General features: G+C 43.3%; 3 protein-coding genes and 1 long non-coding RNA gene across 6 annotated transcripts in view; 3 read left to right on the top strand and 1 right to left on the bottom strand.

The window, feature by feature from the left end:
- naif1 (nuclear apoptosis inducing factor 1) overlaps window positions 1-9,153 on the top strand; it is a 17,847-nt gene extending 8,694 nt beyond the window's left edge. Inside the window, exon 3 of the mRNA XM_049738566.2 lies at window positions 1,866-9,153. Within this exon, the coding sequence (XP_049594523.1) occupies window positions 1,866-2,413 (548 nt within the window). The 3' untranslated portion in view covers window positions 2,414-9,153. The remainder of the gene's footprint in view (window positions 1-1,865) is intronic.
- dpm2 (dolichyl-phosphate mannosyltransferase subunit 2, regulatory) overlaps window positions 1-26,147 on the top strand; it is a 258,461-nt gene that overhangs the window by 203,774 nt on the left and 28,540 nt on the right. The gene's annotated exons all lie outside the window — the stretch shown is intronic.
- Window positions 4,683-15,916, bottom strand: LOC125979861 (uncharacterized). Of its 2 annotated transcripts, XR_011088015.1 has the most exons (3): window positions 15,773-15,916; window positions 9,739-10,088; window positions 4,683-5,601 (listed from the first exon to the last, which is right to left on the bottom strand). It is a non-coding gene; the product is annotated as an uncharacterized lncRNA (long non-coding RNA). The 2 variants fall into 2 exon arrangements; XR_007485466.2 differs by lacking the exon at window positions 4,683-5,601 and having other exon boundaries at window positions 9,095-10,088.
- The window catches only part of eeig1b (estrogen-induced osteoclastogenesis regulator 1b), a 24,909-nt gene continuing 13,917 nt past the window's right edge, over window positions 15,156-26,147 (top strand). Inside the window, exons 1-2 of one of the 2 annotated variants that reach the window (XM_049738563.1) lie at window positions 15,156-15,320; window positions 15,575-15,845. In XM_049738563.1, coding sequence (XP_049594520.1) covers window positions 15,700-15,845 — 146 coding nt within the window. In that variant the 5' untranslated portion in view covers window positions 15,156-15,320; window positions 15,575-15,699. Of the gene's footprint in view, window positions 15,321-15,346; window positions 15,495-15,574; window positions 15,846-26,147 lie in introns of those variants that run through there. The other variant, XM_049738564.2, reaches the window with a different exon arrangement.

Here is a 26,147-nt window from a genome sequence, read left to right as displayed (position 1 = left end):
ATTATATTTTCAGACGAAACTGGATGAGGGCGCTCTAAATTTTACCGTTGGCCGTGACTCATCAACTGGGTAGGCTTAAGAAAAATGGCACCAAAAAGAAACTCATATTTTGCAGGTTACAAACTTCAAGTTGTAAAATATGCAGCTGAAAACAGTAATCGAGCAGCAGAAAGAAAGTTTGGAGAACCGTGATGTACCAATGGATTACTATTTCAAGTGACGTCAATAGCGCGGCGCGCCGGTTGTTTACATACAAACGTGCCCACACAAGGACTAGCACATCACACATCATTAGCGGTGATCATTTCTAAGTGACACGGAGGACAAAGAGTTTGAAGGAATTAAGGATTTGGAGTGACATAGAAGGTTTGAAAAACTATTATGGCTTTTACGCACGCCCGGTCTCTACTGAGTCGGGGGCCGACGCTCGGCCAAGTGGCTGTCCGCGAACGGTGCGCGGGGCTTGGACATGGCCATTACGCACGCCCGGTCTGTCTGGAAGTCCACGCCGCCACACGCTTGGAAGTTTGTTTTGCTTAATAAAGAGCCGTTTACCAAACCTACGTCTATCCTTGTACTTTGTTAACGCTACAATATAGTTATATAGTAGATCTGTGGAATAAAGACGAGGCTGACGTCAGGGCGCACGCGCGGCGATGTTGACAAAGGACGAGGAATTTGATCGATGGATTTAATGGAATTAAAGTGCACGGATGGTTTGATAATATTATTGGCTTGTATTATAGTTATTTAAAATATAGTTTATCTATAGTTATATGAGCCTGTGGAATATTTTGAAGCGCAAGCGCCCTCAGCCGTGCGCACCCATTGTTGACAAAGAACGATCGATGGATTTAATGAATTGGAGTGACACCGATGGTTTTATAAACATGTTGTTCATGTAATAGTTGTCCTTAATCACTCTATATGTTACGTCAGGCCCATTCTCAGCTCTTTGTTTGTGTTTGTCACGTTAGCATACCTATCGTTTAGCCTGTTGTTGCTATTTAATGAATTGGAGTGACACCGATGGTTTTATAAACATGTTATTCATGTAATAGTTGTCCTTAATCACGCTATATGTTACGTCAGGCCCGTTCTCAGCTCTTTGTTTGAGTTTGTCACGTTAGCATACCTATCGTTTAGCCTATTGTTGCTATTTAATGAATTGGAGTGACACTGATGGTTTTATAAACATGTTATTCATGTAATAGTTGTCCTTAATCACTCTATATGTTACGTCAGGCCCGTTCTCAGCTCTTTGTTTGTGTTTGTCACGTTAGCATACCTATCGTTTAGCCTGTTGTTGCTATCGTTTAGCCTGTCGTTGCTCGTTCATGACTGTTTTTGGTGTGGGATTTTGTCGAATAAATTGCCCCCAAAATGCGACTTATACTCCGGAGCGACTTATATATGTTTTTTTTTTTCACTTTTTGGGGCATTTTATGGCTGGTGCGACTTATACTCCGGAGCGACTTATAGTCCGGAAAATACGGTAATTATTATTTGGCAAAAAACAATTAAGTTGATCAGTTTGAACATTAAATATGTTGTCTTTGTAGTGTATTCAATTCAATATGGGTTGAGAAGGATTTTCAAATCGTTGTATTTTGTTTTTATTTACATTTTACACAATTTCCCAACTTCAACCGAATTTGGTTTGTAGTAAATGGTGCAGTCGCTCAAAATTTTGGAGCCAAGGCTGAGATTCAATTTTTATAGAATTAAAGATCACCAGATGGAAAAACACATTTAAATGTGGTATTGTTTCCACATTTTGCTACTCTACTACTTTTAAGTGGGTAAAAAATACCTCCCCTCACCAAGATGAGAAAAAGATCATCTTTATTTGCTTTGATTTCCAGCTGAAACAGCTTACCATGCATTAGAAGACGGAGGCGTAGTGGAGTACTGCACCACAACCGTAACCGATTCAACCCCTGCTGTGGTTGCAACGGTTGAGGGTCCAGTGGAGGTGTTGGCATCATCCTCAGCTTCCTCGCCACCTCAGGCTCATGTTAAACCCCAAGAGTTGAAGAGCCGCATTGCCCTCAACTCAGCTCGTCTTCTACAGGAGCAGAGAGTCACCAATGTCCATATCCGACAGATTTCCCAGCACCTGGAGGGTCAGAACCAGTTGCTACAGATGATGCGTCACTCTCAGGAGGCCCAGGCATTTGCACAGGAGCGCCAAGCCCAAGCCTTGGAAGGAACTCAAGCTGCACTGCTGGCACTGGTGCAGATGCTCAGGCCAGCTCTAAAGGACCTCCGCAAATTCCTACAGAGTGGGACTGAGGTCACAAACTTGCACAGCGCAGCAGCAGGAGTGACACCTGATGGAGGATTAATAGAGGAACAGAGCAAGCCAGCGACACCACCACCTGCTCCCCAGCACACGGAGGAAACACAATAGAATCCTAAATTTGATTGGCACCACAAAACTGACTCCACATTTTCCTGAGAAATCCCTGTACATAGACTTCAACAAGCCTTGAAAACATTTTATAAGTTGCCTTAGGAAGCGCATATGTATGATTTTAGCTTTGCATTACCATCAGGGGGGTTCAGAAAGCAGGTTCAACATACTCTGAGTCTATCCCTGAACTCTGAGTTGACTTACTCTACGATGGGAGACTCTGGGTATTCGGTTCCAGAAAGGCTGATCTGAGTTAGTTCAATCAACTCTGAGTATGTTCACCTGGAGTTACACGCGTGCTCAACTCCTATAAAAAGCCATTATCAATCAAGCCCCGATACCACGAGTCACCATGACAACTGAGGAAAAACATCACCTTATATTACTTTATTGGTCCTTATGCAGGCCTACAGCGAGTGTGAACGTATTTTTTTGCCGCAAATCTAATACGGCTGCAGCAGCGAAGAAGAGAGAGACGTTATGGGAGGAAATTGCTGCTCGAATGCTTGAATGTACTATTTCATTGATGTAACATCTAACCATAAAATTGTAGCATAGCCTATGATTATGAATTTAAGTAGGAATGAAATCTTAATTTTATTTAGGTGCAATTCAACAGGAGAAAGAAATGACTTGGAAGTGGCTCAAAATAAAACATAAAAACATTAGTCAAAAAGGTAAGGCATGTTTTGCTAGGCTGTGATTGCACCTCACTTTGATTTTAATTTTATTATTTTAAATGGACTCGCAGTACTAAACAAGGTCAGTATTAATTTAAACTAAAATATTAATTCAGTGGCTACTTCAAATATTTTAACCTCCAAACAAAATGTTTTCCAACATCCTGAGTTAATTCTACACTTTGTGGAATAATACTTGACACAAATGCAGTTATGTTTTATACCTATTATAGTCATTCAAAATGTGACGCTGTAGCCTATACCAACACTCATTAAAACACTATTTTAAAACAAACGCTGAGTTCTGCTCAGCCAACAGAAAAAAGTAATGCTCTGCTTCCCCGATATTATAAAGAAAATGCCGTTTGCCGTATGCATAAAGGTTGCACTGATGTTAGTGCTCGTTCGGGGTGAGTGGAAATCGTACTCATGATGCCCGCACACAAGACAGGTGAGTATACTACTACACCATCAGGAATCCCACGACCAGCGAAGGTTATTGAGATATATAATACTGTTCAAAGAAAGCAGTAGCGCTCGAAAAGCTATCCGTCCGTCCGTCCATCCATCCATCCATCCATCCATCTTCCGCTTATCCGGGGTCGGGTCGCGGGGGCAGCAGCTTCAGGAGGGACTCCCAGACTTCCCTCTCCCCAGCCACTTCATCCAGCTCATCCCGGGGGACCCAAAGGTGTTCCCAGGCCAGCTGAGAGACATAGTCTCTCCAGCACGTCCTGGGTCATCCCCGGGGTCTCCTACCGGTGGGACATGCCCAGAACACCTCCCCAGGGAGGCGTCCAGGAGGCATCCGGATGAGATGCCCGAGCCACCTCATCTGGCTCCTCTCAACATGGAGGAGTAGCGACTCTACTCCGAGTCTCTCCCGGATGACCGAGCTTCTCACCCTACCTCTAAGGGAGAGCCCGGACATCCTGCGGAGAAAACTCATTTCGGCCGCTTGTATCTGGGATCTCGTTCTTTCGGTCACGACCCAAAGCTCGTGACCATAGGTGAGGGTAGGAGCGTAAATCGACCGGTAAATTGAGAGCTTTGCCTTTTGGCTCAACTCTCTCTTTACCGCAACGGACCGGTACAGAGTCCGCATTACTGCCCACGCTGCACCGATCCGCCTGTCGATCTCACGCTCCATCCTCCCCTCACTCGTGAACAAGACCCCAAGATACTTAAACTCTTCCACTTGGGGCAGGATCTCATCCCCGATCCGGAGAGAGCATTCCACCCTTTTCCGATCGAGGACCTGTTAGAGATTTGCTTACTCCAACTTATTTTGCAAGAACCACACGGGAGACAAGTAAGTCCTTTTGGACACCTGCAGGTGGAGAATCCATTCGTCGCTGTGCGTGCAGCGATGTTCGAATAGAGCTCTGGACTCTCCTTCCTGCAAGAGAATATTTATTAAGAGAAACAGAGTGGGGGTATGAGTGGGCTGAATAGAAAGCCCCTGGCCTCTAGTCTAAACATCTCAGGGGATGTTTTACGATCTTGTGATGAGGAGGACAAGGTAAGGTATTTATTACCTGTTGCATTCCAACATAATCCTATGATAAAGATAACCTGGAAAACCCTAACATCTCCCTCCTGTTTTATTATATGATTATGCTACCCCAAACAACAAAGACAAGTAAGAAAAAAACACATATATATGTATAATGAAGAAAGAAGAATAGGAAAAATAAAAACAACAAACAATGATAGCAACACTTTCCAGTGAAGATGAGGCATTACCTTAATACCCCAGATCAAACTTAGTGTGTAAGCGAAAAACCTGCTGGCCAGATGTTATTAGCAGGAAAATTCTTACACGGTCCCTTTGCCTTAAGGCGACCAGAATGCTATCAATAAAAACAAAAAGAAAAACAAAGAAACAGTACATCAGCGTATCCATTACTTGCGAAGCATATTTGATGGTCAAATCAACAAGTTTCCGTAATACATGCTCAACAGAACAGCATCTACGCAATCCACGTCTCATTATCATTATCACATCTGTCACGTCTAAGAAGTTGTATATGTGCTCGCGTTTTCGTCAGCTGCTGATGTTCTAGTCTGTAGGTGAGGTCTGTCACACACACTGGCGCACACACTCGTGTCCAGTTGGCAGGCAGCATCGGACAACTCTCGTGACCACAAAACCATGATCTGTACTGAACAGGCACGTGCACTCATAGGATGCAGGTGAGGTAGTGCCTCTGAACTTCTGGATGAAGTAGGTCCCGTCCGATGGTGCAGCCATGTTGGTAGTAGAGCCCTTACACCTTGAAAACGGCTCTCTCATCCTGACACACAGCGGTGATGTCCAAAGCTCCCATCCAGTTTCCTCCTGGAGAGCAGTCGTCGTTAATGCATTTGTGGGTCCTGCAACCTTGGATGCAACATGTGTAGTCAGCAAGACTTGGAATGGTCCCTCCTGTCATGGCTGGCCCAGTTCCTTCCTTTGATGACCTCGATGTAGACCCAGTCTCCTGGATTGATGGGGTTGTCGACCTGTGAGGAGGAAAGATCAAGCGGCAGTAAATTTGTCTTTGACACAGTTTGAGCGTCCTGATCATATAATCTGCCAAGGACTGCTCTTCATCTGTTGTTTGCAACTCTCGTAGTCAATTGTCGTGCCCATTTAACTGGCAAATAGGAGTGTTTGCGGGAAGAGTTTGAACACCTCCTAATGATTCCCTTTAACCAAAAACTATTTATGACAGGGGCGTTCCCGTTTATTGCCTCCTGGTTTAAAAGAGATGTCTTACCCATGCCTTCTTTCTCCTCACACGCTCGCACCCACACAGGGTGTGAACACACACACACACACACACACATCTGCACGCACACATACACAAAACGGCATACAAAGTTCAGACGAACGACAACAAGACTGTCACAATTTTACAGAGATTACTCACAAACAGAACACACAGACAAAGGGATTCTAATCCATCTCTCATGTAGCTTCTTTTGATAGAATCTCCTATCGGTAACTGTATAGCAGACGTTTTAGCATATAATCCCATACTCTGCTCTCTCGCTTCTACTTTTTCATGTCGGTGCAGTTGTAGGTGGCCCCTATTGCAGTCATTGTCTTGTTAACTGTCGCCTTGTGACTCTTATGCATGATTGTGTGAATGTCAAAAATTGAACGTACCTAACTTTCTGACCATCCAACCTCCACTGTGGTATAAAAAACCTTACTATTGTATTGAGTAGGTACATTGAGCAACCTAGCTTCCTCCTGACTGCCAAATGTCCTGTTCTAAAATTTATATAACTCGACCTCTACGTTTTAAGCTTGATGAGCCAAAATATCAGATCTTGCTCTTGTTTCCTACCGTTTTAGCCTATTTGTTTTATCCAAATCCGTTCAATCTCTGATTATAATGCTTTTCTCTGGAGCCCTACGTATTTTTCAAATTTTTATTTATTTATTTATCAAATCTCCTCAGTTCTGTCAAACTCAGTGCACAATGAACCTCCCTTCCACTTTGAACCAAGCTTCACCAAAATCGGGAACGCCGTAGCAAGGAGTGCGATTTGGTTGTCGGACACTCCAAGTCCATATCTTTTTGCACACTTCACCCTCTCAAGTTGGTGTTCTTTTGTTGTTGCTTCAGAGCGACCCCATCCATCACTCTTGAATGAGTCCATTGTTCAAATGAGTCAATTTTCATCATTGTGAGTTCCTCCGCTTTTCACTGTCTTTTCTCGTCCCCGAGGATGTTGTCTGTCCTCCGGAGTGTACTTGTCCTTCTCCAAGCACAACAGCAGTCTTTTCTTGTCCTTCGCCAAAGGTCAAAGGTGCTTCAGAGCCAGGCACCATTTTGTAGTTGTTCACGGCTGCAGGCGAAGACTCGGATTGGGTTTCAGGGGCCCTGACACTGAGAATGACAGGCTGGGACGTCAAACTTGTAAGACTATCTCCAAATGTAGCTGCTTCCATCAATTTGCTGGTAACATTTATTTACCAAACTTCAAATTCTCCTAATAACAGCGGTCTCGTTTTTATATCGTAAATCCCGCAACTCATCCTATTTTTGAGTTACGTTTTATCTATAGTTCCAATTTAATCGGACAGTATGTTGTCTTCAGTATCATTATTGAAAATCAACTCATCGAGGTCTGCTTTCCACATCAAGCGCTGATCTGTATGTCTTGACCTCTCACATGTTATTGTCATGCTTGCTCAAAAATGTGACTTAGAGTATGGTGCTGTGAATTCTCAATCTCCCCAATGAAATTGGATCCCACCTCGTAGTTCTTATCGTTCTCATGTTCCTGTTAGCCTGCAATTGTCCAAATCAAAAATGTTTTCTTTTAACTGTCTTTCTTTTGAACCTCTAAATCTCTCGTGTTGCTAACCTATCTACACCAGAACAAAAAATTTACCACAATATAACACCAAATGTATTCAAAAATTCATTGTCATAAAGTGTTGTATTATTACTATCTTCCACTATCTGTCCTACTCACTCCCCCCTTTTGAGGCTTGGCAACGCCCATGCCTCACACCTTGACAAACTTTTTGGGAGAATGTGTTCTTTACTACATACGATTCCATCATCATTTAATTTGACTTTCTTTCCAAAACGCTTCTCAATTTCTCAGTTCACACATCTTCTACATGTGTTACTGGTTCTCCAGTTTTTTTCTCTAGTTAATTATCAATCCAAAAGCTACGTGTTTCTTTCTAACATTCAACCTGCTCAAAATCACTCTTTCATCAAAGTCGCTCTACTAATTTTCTATAGTAGTCGCCAACAACTTCAACCATTCAACCTTTCATTCAGGCAATCATTCATCAATGCTCATCATATGCATCTCACACAGTCTCCAAAAAGGAGTCTTCCCATCACATTGGTCCCAATTCATCCAAGCTCACCACACAACATTCATGTATCATTTTCAACTCAGGTTTCCTGGTAGAACAATCCACCATTTCAAAAAAGACTTAACTAAAACAAACAACTGGCAAATTAATCTGAATTTTTTCTTTGTTTTTAAATTTGAAGAACTCAATCTCTCAGATTTAGCTTGCATTTAGAATTTTGCATAATCTTATAACACAACCAATCAATTATTCCTATTAAATGTAGCATTGCAAAATCTTAAATTCACAATTTAGCTTCTCCCAATTCCTGAAAGCATGTTCTGTTGTTTTGTTAACTCCGAATTTCTCATGAGGGCTTGACACTAACATGCACTAGTGTGGATTAGTTTCTGCTCGCAAACAGATTTCTCTCTTTTTCTTTCATTTTTATCTGTCAAAATTGTTTCTGTTCTGCGGTGTAAATTGAATAGACAACAGTCTAACAAATTTCTTTATACTAAAAGTTTAGCCAATCTTCATCAACTTAACACATACGCACACACATGCACAGCTCTCGCGTGCGGAAGGTAGGTCTCAGCAAAAATGATTTGTCACAGGCTGGCCATTTCCTGTGGTCGATCATGAGCTGGTCCCTCCCATGCACACGAGGACAGCACATTCTAATTTTATTTATTTATCTTCTAGAAGCAAGTTGCATTTCTTTACCACTTGATTTGCATATTTTAATTTAGTGTAACACAAATTGATCTCTAGTCATTTGTAATTTGCCACCTTATTATTATTATTATTATTATTATTATTATTATTATTATTATTATTATTATTATTATTAAACTCCTCTTGCCCCTCTTGCCCCTCGCGGCTTGAGCTGCGGCCTTGCACCCGCTCACAGGGGCCTTATTGTCTCCTGGTCTGACAAACACTTGTGACCTCATCAGTTTTTATCTTTCTAGCTTTTGTCTCTTGAATTCGTTCTCATCTCTTTGTGAAGATTTCAACCACACTCTAGCACTTCTACCACTTCTTCCACATTTCAAATTTCCCTGTACTCCATACATTTTCTTCCACTTCAGCATGTATTGCATACAATAAAGAAATCTACTTGCCATGAACTTCTCGTTTTAAAGAAGAGCAGAGCAAGAGATTTACCGTTCTTATTTCCTATCTTAATTTTAGTAGTTTAAGGTTTTACAATTTTTTTTTTCCAATTTTTTTTACTTTGAGGATCCTCAATGCAGGTTTAAACTGACCTTTCAACAGATTACTAGCCTGTTTCATTGCCGTGGATCAACGCTAGAACTGCTTTTTAGTCAATTTATCCTACCAGTCGCACACTCAATCACACAAGCTCCAGCGCTTTTTTAGGCCTATCCAGGGATGGGTGTAAAACCCTCCCAAACAGCTTTGGAAAAACGGACAAAAGAAAAAATCTACGCCCTTCTTCAATTAAGAAAAAGAAGCTCTGTTTTTCTTAGCCCGTTTCTTCCACTGGGACTTGAACCCAAGCTGTTCTTTGGCTTGGAAAAACATACAAAGAAAAATCTACGCCCTTCTTTGATTAACAAAAAAGAAGCTCTGTGTTTCTTAGCACGTTCCTTCCACTGGGACTCTAACCCAAGCCAGATCCCTCAGCTCGGAAGAACAGACAAAGAAGAGTCTACGCACCTCTTCGATGAACAAAAAAGAAGCTCTGCTTTTCTTAGAATGTTCATTCCACTGGGACTTGAACCCAAGCTGGCTCTCGTGCACCTCTACATTTTACGCGTTTCACAACAACACAATCACACAACTTCAGGCCTTTAACTTACTTGTCCCCTGGTTCGTTGCACTGCCGGGTCCCGTCAATCCACCTCTGTCAGACGAAGGCAGACCTAAGATGCTGGCCCAGCGAAGAATTCTCTTCCCAGGACTTTCTCCTCCAGGTCCTCTTAAAGGACGCTGGCTTGTCGACAATGCAGCACGTCCTCCTTCGTCAGCCAGATAGCGGGTATGAGAGGTCCCGGGTTTCGGCACCAAAATGTTAGAGATTTGCTCACTCCAATTTATTTTGCAAGAACCACACGGGAGACAAGTAAGTCCTTTTGGACACCTGCAGGTGGAGAATCCATTCGTCGCTGTGCGTGCAGCGATGTTCGAATAGAGTTCTGGACTTTCCTTCCTGCAAGAGAATATTTATTAAGAGAAACAGAGTGGGGGTATGAGTGGGCTGAATAGAAAGCCCTTGTCCTCTAGTCTAAACATCTCAGGGGATGTTTTACGATCTTGTGATAAGGAGGACAAGGTAAGGTATTTATTACCTGTTGCATTCCAACATAATCCTATGATAAAGATAACCTGGAAAACCCTAACAGACCATTGACTCGGATTTGGAGGTGCTGACCCTCATTCCGACCGCTTCACACTCGGCTGCGAACCGCTCCAGTGAGAGCTGGAGATCACGGCCTGAAGAAGCCAACAGCAACACGTCGTCTGAGAAAAGCAGAGACGCGATCCTGAGGTCCCCAAACCGGACCCCCTCAACGCCTCGGCTGCGCCTAGAAATTCTGTCCATAAAAGTTATGAACAGAATCGGTGACAAAGGGCAGCCTTGGCGGAGTCCAACCCTCACTGGGAACGAATACGACTTACTGCCGGAAATGCGGACCAAACTCTGGCATCGATGATACAGGCCCTTATCAGTTGGCTCGGCACCCCGTACTCCCGAAGCACCCTCCACAGAACCTCCCGAGGGACGCGATCGAACGCCTTCTCCAAGTCCACGAAACACATGTGGACTGGTTGGTCAAACTCCCACGCACCCTCGAGGATCCTGCTGAGGGTGTAGAGCTGGTCCACTGTTCCACGGCCAGGACGAAAGCCACACTGCTGCTCCTGAATCCGAGGTTCGACCTCCCGACGGACCCTCCTCTCCAGCACCCCTGAATATACCTTACCAGGGAGGCTGAGGAGTGTGATTCCCCTGTAATTGGAACACACCCTCCGGTCCCCCTTCTTAAAGAGGGGGACTGACACCCCAGTCTGCTAATCCAGAGGTACTGTCCCCGATGTCCACGCAATGTTGTAGAGGCGTGTCAGCCATGACAGCCCCACAACATCGAGAGCCTTTAAGAACTCCGGGCTGATCTTATCCACCCCCGGGGCCTTGCCACCGAGGAGTTTTTTAACTACCTCAGTGACTTCAACCCCAGAGATTGGAGAGCCCGCCTCAGAGTGGTCGGTGGAAGGCGTGTCGGTGGAATTGAGGAGGTCTTCGAAGTATTCTCCCCACCGACTTAATGTTGCACTGCTTCCCCCTCCTGAGACGCCGGAGCCAACCCACTGGTGATCAGTTGACAGCTCCACCCCTCTCTTGACCCGAGTGTCCAAAACATGCGGCCGCAAATCCGATAACACAACTACAAAGTCGATCATCGAACTGCGGCCTAGGGTGTCCTGGTGCCAAGTGCACACATGGACACCCTTATGTTTGAACATGGTGTTCATTATTGAAAATCCGTGTCGAGCATAGAAGTCCAATAATAGAACACCGCTCGGGTTCAGATCGGGGGGGCCGTTCCTCCCAATCACGCCTTTACAGGTCTCACTGTCATTGCCCACGTGAGCATTGAAGTCACCCAGTAGAACAATGGAGTCCCCAGAAAGAGCGCTCTCCAGCACTTCCTCCAGGGACCCCAAGAAGAGTGGGTACTCTGAGCTGCCGTTTGGTGCATAGACACAAACAACAGTACCGGAACCCAAACTGTGCGTGGAGGCTATTCCGACTATATCTAGTCGGAACTTTTCTGCCTCGCACACCAGCTCGGGCTCCTTTCCAGCCAGAGAGGTGACATTCCATGTCCCAAGAGCCAGCTTCTTCAGCTGGGGATCAGACCACCAAGGTCCCTGCCTTTGGCCGCCGCCCAGCTCACACTGCGCCTGACCCCTTTGGCCCCTCCCACAGGTGGTGAGCCCATGGGAAGGGGGACCCATGTTTCCTTATCGGGCTGTGCCCGGCCGGGCCCCATGGGTGAAGGCCCGGCCACCAGACGCTCGCCTTCGAGCCCCGCCTCCAGGCCTGGCTCCAGAGGGGGGCCCCGGCGACCCGCGTCCGGGCGAGGGAAAACGAAGTCATCATAAGGGGCTTCTGTGAGCCGTGCTTTGTCTGGCCCCTCACCTAGGACCCGTTTGCCATGGGTGACCCTACCAGGGGCATGAAGCCCCCGACAACATGGCTCCTAGGATCATAGGGTCACGCAAACCCCTCCACCACGATAAGGTGACGACTCACGGAGGGGCGCTTGAAAAGCTATTCTTGTCATTTAATCTGGGTCGGAAGATTCTCTCGCGACGTAAAGCGTTTCGAATTATTGCGGCTTCCATGTTAATCGGATTTTGAATTAACGGCTAATCCATGGATTAACCCGGGTTAACCCGTTTTCCCGGGTTAACTGCTTTCTTTGTGTGGGAGGCGACAGATTGAAACTCTGGGTCTCTTATAGTATACCTGCCAGCGAGCAGGTTATGTTCACAGAGTAAGTTACCACAGTGACTGACCCAGAGTTTAAGTTACCTCTCTTTCTGGAACGGATAACTCTGTTTCCCTCGTTTCCGTGGTAACTTAGAGTTCACATAACCCGCTTTCTGGAATTCCCCCCAGATGACTGCGACTTTGGATTTGAATTGACATTTTTATGTAGAATACCGGTGGTCATCTCCAACAAGTCTCTTCTTTACATGTTCATTAGTCGCGAACAAACAATGAGAGGGAATACATTTTGACAAAAGCTAGTGTTTTGATTAAATAAGAACAGTTCATCTCTACCAATCGGGAATGTATACACTGTGAATGTATACACTGTGATCAGTAGCTAAGCAGGTCTCGTATTTTGTTTTTCAATTTTAAAGTGAATTAGATGAAAAAGTGACCGAACATGTCTTATGCTGTTACATGGGTTACATTATGACTTACAGTACATCTCGGAAAATGAGTCCTCAAATGGCTTTTGAAATGCCTTCTACAGGATTGTCTCAGAAAATTAGAATATTGTGATAAAGTTCTTTATTTTCTGTAGTGCAATTAAAAAAAACAAAAATGTCATACATTCTGGATTCATTACAAATCAACTGAAATATTGCAAGCCTTTTATTATTTTAATATTGCTGATTATGGCATACAGCTTAAGAAAACTCCAATATACTGTCTCAAAACATTAGAATATTTCCTCAGACCAAGTAAAAAATATATATTTATAACAGCAAAACAAAATCAAACATTTGACCATTAATGCACTCAGTACTTGGTTGGGAATCTTTTTGCACGGATTACTGCATCAATGCGGCGTGGCATGGAGGCAATCAGCCTGTGGCATTGCTGAGGTTTTATGGATGCCCAGGATGCTTCAATAGCGGCCTTTAGCTCATTTGCATTGTTGGGTCTGGTGTCTTTCAGCTTCTTCTTCACAATACCCCACAAATTATTTATGGGGTTCAGGTCAGGGGAATTGGCAGGCCAATCGAGGACAGTAATGCCATGGTCAGTACACCATTTACTGGTGGTTTTGGCACTGTGGGCAGGTGCCAGATCATGCTAGAAAATGAAATCATCTCCATAGAGCTTTTCAGCAGACGGAAGCATGTAGTGATCTAAAAACTCTTGGTACACAGCTGCATTTACTCTGGACTTGATGAAACACAGTGGATCAACACCAGCAGCTGACATGGCTCCCCAAACCATCGCTGACTGTGGGAACTTCACACTGGATTTCAAGCAACTTGGATTTTGCTCCTCTCCAGCCTTTCTCCAGACTCTGGCGCCTTGACTTCCAAATGAAATACAAAACTTGAAAAGAGGACTTTGGACCACTCTGCAACTGTCCAGTGATTCTTTTCCATAGCCCAAGTCAGACGCTTCAGAAGTGGCTTGACCATGGGAATACGGCTATTGTCGGCCATTTCCCGGACACGTCTGTGAACAGTGGCGTTTGATACCTGGACTCCAGCTTCAGTCCACTGTCTTTGAAGCTCCCCCAAATTCTGGAAGCGGCTCTTCTTCACAATGCTGTTAAGGCTGCGGTTATCTCTCTTGGTTGTGCAGCGTTTCCTGCCACATTTCCCCCTTCCAACAGACTTTTTGTGGCTGTGCTTTGAAACTGCACTCAGTGAACAGCTTGCTCTTTGAGAAATTTCTTTTTGTGTCTTCTTACCCTCCTGATGGAGGGTGTCAATGATGGTTCTCTGGACAGCAGTCAGATCAGCAGTCTTCTCCATACTTGTGATTTAGTTTACTGAACCAAGCTGAGTGTTTTTCAAGGCTCAGGAAACCCTTGCAGGTGTTTCGAGTTAATTAGACGATTCAAGTGATTAGTTGAATACCCTACTAGTTTACTTTTTCATGATATTCTAATATTTTGAGATAGGATATTTGAGTTTTCTTAAGCTGTATGCCATAATCAGCAAAATTAAAATAATAAAAGGCTTGCAATATTTCAGTTGATTTGTAATGAATCCAGAATGTATGACATTTTAGTTTTTTTAATTGCATTACAGAAAATAAAGAACTTCATCACAATATTCTAATTTTCTGAGACAGTCCTGTATATTGCATATCAAATAGCGTTGATGCTGTGCGGAAGCCTAACCCAGCTGATTTTGGGCAAGAGGTGCTCCCTGGACTGGTTGCCATAAAACCAACCATTCATACTCACATTCTCACCTAAGAACAATTTAGAGGCTTTAACAAACTTACCACACATGTTTTAGGAATGTGGAAGGAAGAGAACCCCACACAACACAGGGAGCAAGAACCACACAGGAAGGCTAGAACTGCATTTGTCATCGCAATAATATTTTTAATTCCTATCATCTATTACCTGTTAATGGAGCTCCATGAAAGAAAATTAAATTGTATAATTTTTGGAGTGAGATTAATAGAAGTTGGCCTTTACAATAGGTGCCATTGGCTTCTAGACATAGTGAAGTTTTGTTTTGGGCAAAGTGTCCATTGGGATTGCACATGCATTTATTTTCATGCATTTTCAACTCTCCCATAGGTACTCAAATGACATTATGTATCGCTGGAGATCGACATCGTTTGCCCATACACAAGAAAATGAAAACGCATGTGCAGCATTAATGCCATGATTTTGCGGTTAATTTGGAATTGAAATCAGTGATTGCGATTCGGGCCTCTCCTCAAACAACTTTTGCACGCGTAGCGGTACTTTGACTTTATGGACAGTCCCTAAACTCCCCGTGATACGTTCATGAACCTCCCTGGCCGGTAAGTGTTGCGGAGGGAAAAGGTCGTTTCGAGTCAAGCATTGGGAGTGACAAAATACCAAGTAGCAGTTGTCCTCAGCGGTGCCCACCTACAACAATATCACCGAGTGTGGAACAGCAGCCCGCCAGAACGGTGAGATTTCGTCGTCATATTACAAACGAGTCGAGTGGGTGTGTTTGCGTGGCAGCTGTTTTCAAGATACTCCGAACCAACCAAACCGTTTAATTTTACGGCTCTTCTGCAAAACCAAGTCCGTAAAAGAACTAACAAGTGCAACGCCCCAAATGAATGAAATAACACAAATTAGTATGTGCGTTTTTGCTTCTTTTAAATTTCAGATGCTCAGTATGCTGTATGTAGTAAGTGTATTTATTCTTATATTTCAGGTCAGACAACCGAGATGCATAACCCAAAAGCAAAGGAATTCGAAGCACTGCTGTGACGCCGAACACAATAATCTCTCATTTTCTGGATTTTTTTTAAATGCCAAGACAAGAGCGCACAGAGAACAATGTCTTTTTTGATAAAAAAGAAGAAGTTCAAGTTTCAAGTGCATTTTACATTAGAGGAGCTTACGGCAGTACCTGTTGTCAACGGAGTGCTGTTCTGTAAGATCCGGTTGATCGATGGTGGAGACTTTGCCATTTTGTCATCCAGGTATATAAACTTTTACAGTACACACAAACGCACTCAGGTCAGGGCTAGTGTTGACTTTGGTCTTAGCAGGGTGGTGTTCTATAGTGTTGCTGCAGCTTTTTTCTTTTTCTTTATTTATTAACAAAGGAGAAAGTCGCAGATGTCTCTGCATGTGGTTAAGTTAACCTTTACACCTTTTTGTTTCCTGGTAACGTTGCCTTAACTCTAGCTTTGGCTTTGAGTCATTCTGTTGTAGCATGTTGGTATCAATCGGGATGTCAAAAAGACCCACTGGGAAAGCTGCAATGGGAGTTTACAGCAATAAGCTTCATGAGAGCACTTTTCTGGATTTCCATTATGTTTAAGTATTGTCTATTGCACAGGTGTCAAACTCAAGGCCCGGGGGCCAATACGGCCCACCACATCATTTTATGTGGCCCGCAAAGACAAATTGTGCATCAAATTTGTGTGTCATTACTAGAATTGCAAATTGTCTTCACTTTTAATATCTTTTTTTTATATATATATTTGACCAGTTTTTACTCATCTGATTTGCAAACGAGTTATTTGTCAGTTTGTTTTGTAGCTTTTACTGTATATAATATGAGGTGCTCATACATTTATTTAGGTTGACATACTGGCCTCCGAAAGAAGCTATGACTACGATGCGGTCCACGAAAAAATGAGTTTGACACCTCTGGTCTATTGTTTATTGGTTTTGTGTGTACATGAAGTCAAGTTTGAGAAAGTGCTGAGTGTTAATGAAATGTACAATGAGCAAATTGAATAATGACACATTAACTACTTAAATTATATAACATCTCTGTTATTAAAAAAGGGGTAAGGCACAGTATTAACTCGCATGTTGTAACACGGACGTAACTTCCTTCCTGATGAACTTATGTTATTTATTTTAATGGTACTCGACTTTACTTTAAAAATATATAGTGACTATTGCTCACTGAGAGCCACTCAGAGACTCGTCAGTGAAACCAAGGTGTTCCCCAGGACAACAAGAACTGTTGCACAACAAATAAAAATAGACAGAGAGAAGTTGAAAACAATGCTTTCCAAAACGTTTTTCAAGTATGTGTGAGACGGATTAAATAAATGTTTAGTAACGTTTACCCAACTAGTACCTTAATTTGTCACTATTTGCCTGGTCAATCATATCTGACATATTTCTCTCTGCAAGAGGCCACAGATACACTTAAACAGTAACATACTGGAGGAGGGGAGAAAAAGTTAGGAAAGGTTTTTTGATGGTTAGAAATGAATTACTGACTATTTAATAAATGTATTTCCGCAATGTTTCAGTCTTAACAACCCAACCATACTGGGGGATTCAGTCGATGTATTTCTGCAGTGTCTTAACAAGCTAACCCTGTGCTTCTCAATAATTTTCTGTGATGACCCCCCCCCCCCCCCCATCCCCCCACCCCCACCCCGGGAGAAGAAAACATTTCGCGCCCCCCCAATGCCATGTTATTAACATTAAAGAAAACTAAATATAAAAAAGAAAGATCAACTTACAATAAAGAATAACTATTAATAACATTGTTTTTAGTCTATGACAGAACAGATTCAATGTGCATCACTTTGCCTGAAATTAAAAATAAATTATAATTATTTAAACTATAAACATTATTGACCAACTGCCATTTTATGCTGGAAAAAATACAAGAAAATAATAATAAACGTACATAATATTAGATTAAATAACAGCACTAAATAATATTCAATTCAAAGTAATCAGCAACATTAACTCAGGAGGACAATATATAAAACATTTTAACCTACAAAACAAAAATGAATAAAACAATTTGCTCAAAATGAGGCAGCATGACGGAGACCATATCCACGGCTGCAGGTAGTATCAGCTCTTCTGCAATGGTGTGTTTTTTTTCCTTGCACTGAGCAATTTGGTACGCTGCTTTATATGATGCTTACAGTACTTGCTGATTGGCTGAAGTAGCATTCAAAAAGTGGGATGATTGTTGGCAATATTCAGCCCGTTTTCGCTGAAAAACCTCAAGCATCTTATCAGTGTGATTGGGGTGCAATGACTTTATAAGTGCCGCCTTAATTTATTTGGCTTCATACTGTCCGCTGCCAACATTGTAAGGCACAGTAAACACACCGGTCTTTCCTCGTCTCCCATCGTAGTCGCACTGAAGCTGAGCGCTACGTACGCTTCGTCATATTTCCTTGTCTTAGCTTTCGTGTGACTCTCAATTCCTTTATCTCCGTATCTCTCCGCCGTTCTTTTCAACCCTGTTCAATATTTTTCCATGGTGTCCCTCTGCACTTTTTATCGCCTGCTCTGCGCTGTGTGTGCGTATGTTCCGTGCGCTCTACACTGTAGAGCAGTGGTTCCCCACTATTTGAGAAGCACTGAGCTAACCATACTGGTGGAAGTAATTAAGCTGTTCATTGATGCTGAACAGCATATTATAGGCGTCCCGTCAATATCAGAGGATCAGAAAGTATGTACAGCAGTGATGAGTTCAGCAAGGCCGTATCTGCTGGTCGAAAGACTATCAAAATAAGTTGGTTTTTTTTGGGTGGGGGGGGGTTGTTTGACCAAATTTGCTATTGATTGTTTGACCTTCATAATTGTTCTCAAATAAAACGTGTCCTGGGTGTTGTATGACACCAGCTCTGTAATGCGTAACCGCACTACGATATAGAGCATTGCTTGTAGCTACCTGCCGTACAATGGTGTGATTGTGAAATGATGGGTGGTAAAAAAAAAAAAATGTTGCAGAACCTGTTAGACTATTCCTTGTTTCTTGACTTTGAGCCAGCGTTGACCTAAGAAAACAGGGAAAGTCCCTCTGATTGTGTTTATGTTGCAAATATTGATAGTATTGGCTCTCGTGTACAAAGGAGGCAACAAAAAAACGTTGAAAAAAGTCGAAGTAAATAGGATGAATATTTTTGGTCCTCTTGAGCAGTGATTACTACTTGAAAGAAAAGCTGTGTATTTAAGATCGCATGCTTCAACATGCAGCAAATCTGTGTTAGGGGTGATTTTTGACAGTCATATTTGAACAGATAGATTTCTATCTTTACATTCTTTTTTTTCTTGAATAAACTACCAGGATTAAGAGGTCTCACTCATCCCCGAGTTTCAATGTAAATATCACTCACATTGACAATGATATATTATGACAGATATTGATTTTAGCGATGTACCACTGATGTTTTGGGGCGATGAGGAATGCCGCTTGGTGTCTTAGTTCAATATTACAATGGAATTAAATAGAAACAGGTAGTTCACTATTTAGAGCCCAATGCAGAAGTTGATTCACAGTCAAATTCTATAGGCCAAAGAAAAGGGGAATATATATATATATATATATGTATATATATGTATATATATATGTATATATATGTATATGTATATATATGTATATGTATATATATGTATATGTATACATATGTATATGTATATATATATGTATAAAAAAAAAAAAAAACTTTTCCTCACCCCCCGTGGGTGGTCTCTTTTTCCCTTCAAGCTCGGGTCCTCTACCAGAGGCCTGGGAGCTTGAGGGTTCTACGCAGTATCTTTGCTGTTCCTAGTACTGCACTTTTCTGGACTGAGATGTCAGATGTTTTTCCTGGGATCTGTTTCAGCCACTCCTCCAGTTTGGGGGTTACTGCCCCTAGTGCTCCAATGACCACAGGTACCACTGAAGTCTTAACTCTCCAGGTCTTCTCCAGCTCTTCTCTGAGCCCTTGATATTTCTCAAGTTTCTCATGTTCCTTTTTCCTAATGTTACCATCATTTGGGATGGCTATGTCAACCACAACGGCTTTCCTCTGCTCTTTGTCCACCACCACAATGTCCGGTTGGTTCGCCATTACCATTCTGTCTGTCTGGATATGGAAGTCCCAGAGGATCTTGGCTTGGTCATTCTCTACCACCTTTGGAGGTGTTTCCCACTTGGATCTTGGGACTTCCAGTCCATACTCTGCACAGATGTTCCTGTACACTATTCCAGCTACTTGGTTATGGCGCTCCATGTATGCTTTACCTGCCAGCATCTTACACCCTGCAGTTATGTGCTGGATTGTCTCAGGACCTTCTTTGCACAATCTACACCTGGGGTCTTGTCTGGTGTGGTAGATTTGGGCCTCTATTGCTCTGGTGCTCAAGGCCTGTTCTTGTGCAGCCAGGATCAGTGCCTCTGTGCTGTCCTTCAGACCAGCTCTTTCTAGCCATTGGTAGGATTTCTGGATATCAGCTACTTCAGCTATGTTTCGGTGGTACATCCCATGTAGGGGCTTGTCCTCCCATGATGGTCCCTCCAGCACCTCATCTTCCTTTGATGCCCATTGTCTGAGACATTCACTGACCACGTCATCCGTTGGGGCCTTATCCCTGATGTACTTATGGATCTTGGATGTTTCATCTTGGATCGTGGCTCTCACGCTCGCCAGTCCTCGGCCTCCTTCTTTACGGCTAGTGTACAGTCTCAGGGTGCTGGACTTGGGATGGAACCCTCCATGCATGGTTAGGAGCTTCCGTGTCTTGATATCTGTGGTCTGTATATCTTCCTTTGGCCACCGTATGATTCCTGCAGGGTACCTGATTACTGGTAGGGCGTAGCTGTTAATGGCTAGGGACTTGTTCTTGCCATTGAGCTGACTTCTTGGGACTTGCCTTACTCGATGGAGGTATTTGGCTGTGGCTGCTTTCCTTGTTTCCTCGTCAAGGTTGCCATTTGCCTGTGGAATTCCAAGGTATTTGTAGCTGTCCTCAATGTCTGCTATTGTTCCTTCTGGGAGTGAGACCCCCTCTGTGTGGATTACCTTTCCTCTTTTAGTCACCATGCGGCCACATTTCTCAAGTCCGAATGACATTCCGATGTCAGAGCTGTAGATCCTGGTAGTGTGGATCAGGGAGTCAATGTCCCGCTCGTTCTTAGCGTACAGCTTTATGTCATCCATGTAGAGGAGGTGGCTGATGGTGGCCCCATTCCTGAGTTGGTATCCATAGCCCGTCTTGTTGATTATTTGGCTGAGGGGGTTCAGTCCTATACAGAACAGCATTGGGGACAGAGCGTCTCCTTGGTATATACCACATTTGATGGTCACGTGTGCAAGTGGCTTGCCATTGGCTTCAAGTGTGGTTTTCCACTGTTTCATCGAGTTGGCGATGAAGGTTCTCAGAGTCCCATTGATGTTGTACAGCCTCAAGCATTCAGTGATCCAAGTATGTGGCATTGAGTCATATGCTTTCTTGTAATCAATCCAGGCAGTGCTCAGGTTGGTACGTCTAGTTCTGCAGTCTTGGGTGACTGTTCTATCCACCAGGAGTTGATGTTTTGCTCCTCTGGTATTTTTACCAATCCCTTTCTGAGCAGTGCTCATGTATTGATCCATGTGCCTGCTGATCTTATCTGATATTATGCCCGACATCAGCTTCCATGTTGTGGAGAGGCAGGTGATTGGCCGGTAGTTGGATGGGACTGTACCCTTTGATGGATCCTTCTGGATCAGGATCGTACGCCCTTGGGTTAGCCATCCAGGGTGAGTCCCATCCCTTAGCAGCTGGTTCATTTGTGCTGCCAGGCGCTCATGGAGAGTTGTAAGTTTCTTGAGCCAGTAGCTGTGGATCATGTCAGGGCCTGGTGCTGTCCAGTTTTTCATTCCTGAGACTCTTCTCTGGATGTCTGCCACTGTGATGGTTACTGGGTTCTGTTCAGGGAGCTTGCTGTGGTCCTTTCTCAGAGCCACCAGCCACTGTGCATCCTTCTTATGTGATGCCTCCCGCTCCCATATATCCTTCCAGTACTGTTCAGTTTCCAGCCTTGGTGGGTCTGCTCTGCTATTATTCCCCTGCCACTGAGCGTACACTTTCGCTGGTTGTGTTGTGAACAACCTGTTTATTCGTCTGGCTTCATTCTCTCTTGTGTACCTCTTTAGGCGGCTGGCCAAGGCTTGGAGTCTTTGTTTGGCAGTTTCGAGTGCTTCAGGTATGGGCATATGGCTGTATTTCTTGGGAACTTGCTTTTTCATTGCACCTTTCTGGGCCTCTGTCATTTGGCTCACTTCTCTCCGTGCTATCTTGATTTTGGCCTCCAGCCTTCTCTTCCATGGTGGGCACTGTTGTGGTCGCATATGGTCATTCTTCTTGTAGCCAAGCATTTCTAGGATCACTGCTGCTGAGGTGTATATCAGCTCATTGGTTTCAGTGATGGTAGCCGTAGGAATTGTTGTCAATGCTGCATTCACATCTTCTAGGAGACTTTCTGAGGGTACTTCACTTAGCCTCTGCAGTGTGTATCTAGGTTCCCGAGCATTCATTCTCACTGTGATCTTGTTCTTCAGGTCAGTTGCTGCCTCGTTCAGCTTGATTGTGCTTATTGGGGTTTCGTACCCAACCTCTGGGCTTTTACATGGATTTAACTCGTCTCTGACCTGGTGCTCTGGTTGGCCTTCGCTATGGCATTTGTGTTGTATCTCATCAATCTCGAGGTGTGATAGCAGGTGCCGTTTATGGATATTGGAACATTGAGCTACTAGTTGCTTGGCCGATAGTGTTGACTGTGGGTATTGAAGTTGCCATTGTTCCCGCATTCTCCGCATGTAACCCCTCTCGCTCGGGTTGCTGGAGTAGTAGCATTCCAACAGATCCTTATTCTCGCATCTCGCCCATTTGTGTCTTGTTCCAGTAGCCCATTTTTCATCAGGGTGCTCTGGTTCCCCAGCACCTGACGCAGACCTTGTTTGTCCGGGCGACGTCTGAGCCGGCATGTCTTTCGTTTCTTGTACTCTCATTATCTCTGAGGTGGGCGGTATCGTTAAGGGTCTTGCCTAAGGACCCACACTGACTGTTGGTAAGGTAATCGCTCATTGCTCATATTGTGCCCCTGCCGGGAATCGAACCCGGGTCTTCCGTTTGTAAGTCATGTCACTTACTGATTGAGCTAGTCAGCCGTATTATATATATATATATATATATATATATGTATATATACATACATACTGAATTATTGGCAAAAAAGTAACAGGCACTGTGGCTCATAGCGGCATACAGTCAAGCTGGCAAAAGGGTATAGGCACATGTTTGGTCGTAAGGATGTGAGAGCAGGTGTGTGTAATGTACATGGTGAGTCTTTGGGTGTGTGAATTTGATTCTTTTGTGTGTGATTATTATATGAAGGGTGTGTGGGGTGTGTGTGTGTGTGGGGGGGGGGGTTCTGCAACAGACACAAATACAGCAGGTAAGTCAACGCTCAACCTCTCACGTCACACAACACGACGGCACACATTACATAACTGACTGGACGTAACGGTTCCACTATACTAAATAACCATAAATAAAATACTCTCAGCAACACATCAAACATGAGTCATCGAGACAACAAAATACATTTGCTGGCGACCGTTAGTTGCCGTGGCGCTGTGTAACGGCTACTCGTACGATGCGAGGAAAACTTAAAAGAGCGCGCCGAAGCTATCAATCAAAAGGTGCACACACGAAACAAACCGCGATCAGACGAACGGCACAACAGTAGACAGTAGTAACAATGAAATGTATCAGGGACGTGTGGTCAGAGGAGGCAAGGGAGGCCACGCCTCACCTGCCATCATGAAAAGGGGAAAAAACAAATTCAATTGTTTTTATTATAAAGTCATTTTCCTTTAAATTTTAGTAGTTTTATATCATTTTGAACCAAATTCGCTGAATTTTTATAGTTATGTTAAAACCGAAGACGAGTCGCTCGGAGGAGGCAACTTCTTGCCTTCCTGCCTTGCCTCCGCGTAATCACACGGCTGCCTATTCTGACAGGCTATGCAGTTAGATTGAACTACTGTTTGAGAAGAACTGCTTTAGATGAACAAAATGGCTTTGAAAAGAGACCCTACAGAGGCAACGAAAAAAAGGTTCTCCAGCCTTATGGCAGGGTGCGCTAGTGATCCCGGGATGTTTCATGCGCCCACCTGTAGAATATGTGATCTCAGTTCAAAGTTACAGTGAACAACTGAGGAGCAGTCGTCAATTTATTTCGTTTTACATTTGTTTTTTGTTTTTTCGTTTTTACATTTCGTTTTACAATGGAGGATTACATATCCAAACGATTTTCAACTATGGATTTTCGGTCAAAGCAGGAGGTCATCAGTAAAGGAAGAGCAACTCTGGAGTTAAAAGGTTTGATTCGGACAACGGGCCTTCGAAGCATGTCTTTTCAAATGGAGTGGTATGCACGATCGAAAACAAGTTTTTGATTCCATGTGCTTTATTGAGGGTTTTTATGTGTGAAGACTGCTTATATGAGGTTTTAATTAAAATAGTTCAAATTTAATAATGAATAAGCCACTCTAGAGCAGCGTTCCCCAACCTTTTTTGTGACACGGTTCCAGACAAACGTTACCTCACCCCACGTCACTGAAATGTATATACCGTAAATTTGGGACTATAAGCTGCAACATTTTTCTCAAATTTTGAACCCTGCAGTTTATATAGGATTTTTTTTCTGTAATTTTTGTGATGACTTGATCACTTTTATACACTTGTAAAAAGGCTGTGGACCGCTGTTGTGCGGCACCGCTATGCTGAGCGGAGGGATATGTGACACGGGCACTGGGGAGAAAAGTGGTGTGTTGATCGCATGTCCATCCGCCAGGCAAATAGTGCCGTACAATTCACACAAAGAAGAGACAGAACGAAATCAAGACGGACATTACTGAAAGGAAGCTTTTATACACAAACCGTCCTTATGGGGGACAAAAGAAATGCATATCATACCGCTTTTAAGTTAAAGGCAGTCGATTTGGCCCATTGTTGATGACATTGTGTTGCGTCACCCTTTTCTTTATTTCCCAGTCACGTCTACTCTGGAGCTATACGTGTAGCTCGCTAGTTTAATGTAACTTAGCGCTTCGTGCATGAATTAAATTAGCATGAACATCATGGAAAATGCAAGAAGAAATGCATAAAAGCAACGACGAAAGGGAGACTGAGAAAGTGTGTGGTGAAGGAGATCTTACGCTATTCCAATCGGACACTGAGGAGGAAGACTTCGATGGTTTCAGTGCACAGGAGGAAGATGAAGACGGCGCTTTTTTTTTTTTTTTTTTTTACTTTTACTGTTTTTTTTGTTTTTTTTTAACCAGCCCTGTTAGTGCTGTGCTACCGTGTTGCTGCTGTGTTACCGCCGCTTCTCAATGACTTTTACCGGTATGTTTTTTTTAACCCAGCCTTATTAGTGCTGTGTTACCTCCATGTTGCTGCGGTATTACTGCCGCGTCACAGGCAGTGTTTGGAAAGAAATGTTAGGATATGTTATTAAAGCTTTAAAAAAGCTTTCTGTGTACCGTTTCTGTGCAGCGTTTAGAAAGACATGTTAAAGTATGTTATTAAAACTTTAAAAAAGCTTTCTGTGTACTGTCTTTCTTTCATGCGCACATGCGGCTTATAGTCCGGTGCAGCTTGTACAAGAAAAAAAACCTAAAATATCCCAGAATTTTAGCTGGTGCTGGTGGTTTATAGTCCGGTGCGGCTTATAGTCTTGTGCGGTTTATAGTCCGGTGCGGCATATAGTCCGAAAATTACGGTACTCACTTTGTGTCAAAGACACACACGATCACAGTAATACATTCAGTCGATACCAGCAAGTTTTAACTTAGCGCTGCGCGCAAGCTTGAACAACCGCGATAAGCTGAGGTAACTGTCCACGCGAGACTTAACTGTCCACCATTTTAACATCAACATAGGAACCTTTCTAAAAGTTTCTCCATTTTCTGTTATCTTATATCTTATTTTCTTCTCTTTTCTTTCTTACCGCTATTTTTTATTTTTCTTCTTCGTGCTACCGCTATTTTTATTTTTATTCTTTGTGACTGGGGTTCACTTTGGCCTGGGGAGTTAAGTTCAGCATTCGCTTTAAAGATATCTGGCGCTATCTAGCGTTGTGAATGGGTATAATGTCTAGACCCCAAATGTAAGACGACCCCCAGTTTTCAGTCTTATTTCAATGCAAAAAACACCGTCTTATATTCGAGCCAATACGGTAAACCATGAAAATATTAAAACAATGCACCAATCATTGTTTTCAGTTTGATTAAACATAAATAAGTTTGATTAACCATACATTTTGACACTTCATAGAACTTCTGTGATATGTTTCTGTCTTTCAAGAGTCCGCACTGTGTTGTGTAATTACTTTAAAGTGGAGCTCATGTCGAGATCTGGAAGTTTCTCATGTGGACATTTGTTCATATGTCCTCCAACATGATCTTGACAGGGAGAGATAACACCACAGTTCACCACTATGCTGGGAAAAGCCAAAAGGCTTTTCCAGCAGT

This window comes from Syngnathus scovelli, chromosome 13 (genome assembly GCF_024217435.2).
Source record: "Syngnathus scovelli strain Florida chromosome 13, RoL_Ssco_1.2, whole genome shotgun sequence".
Classification (NCBI taxonomy): Eukaryota; Metazoa; Chordata; class Actinopteri; order Syngnathiformes; family Syngnathidae; genus Syngnathus; species Syngnathus scovelli.
Note: the sequence above shows the minus strand (reverse complement) of the source record. Positions and strands in the feature narration are given on the sequence as shown.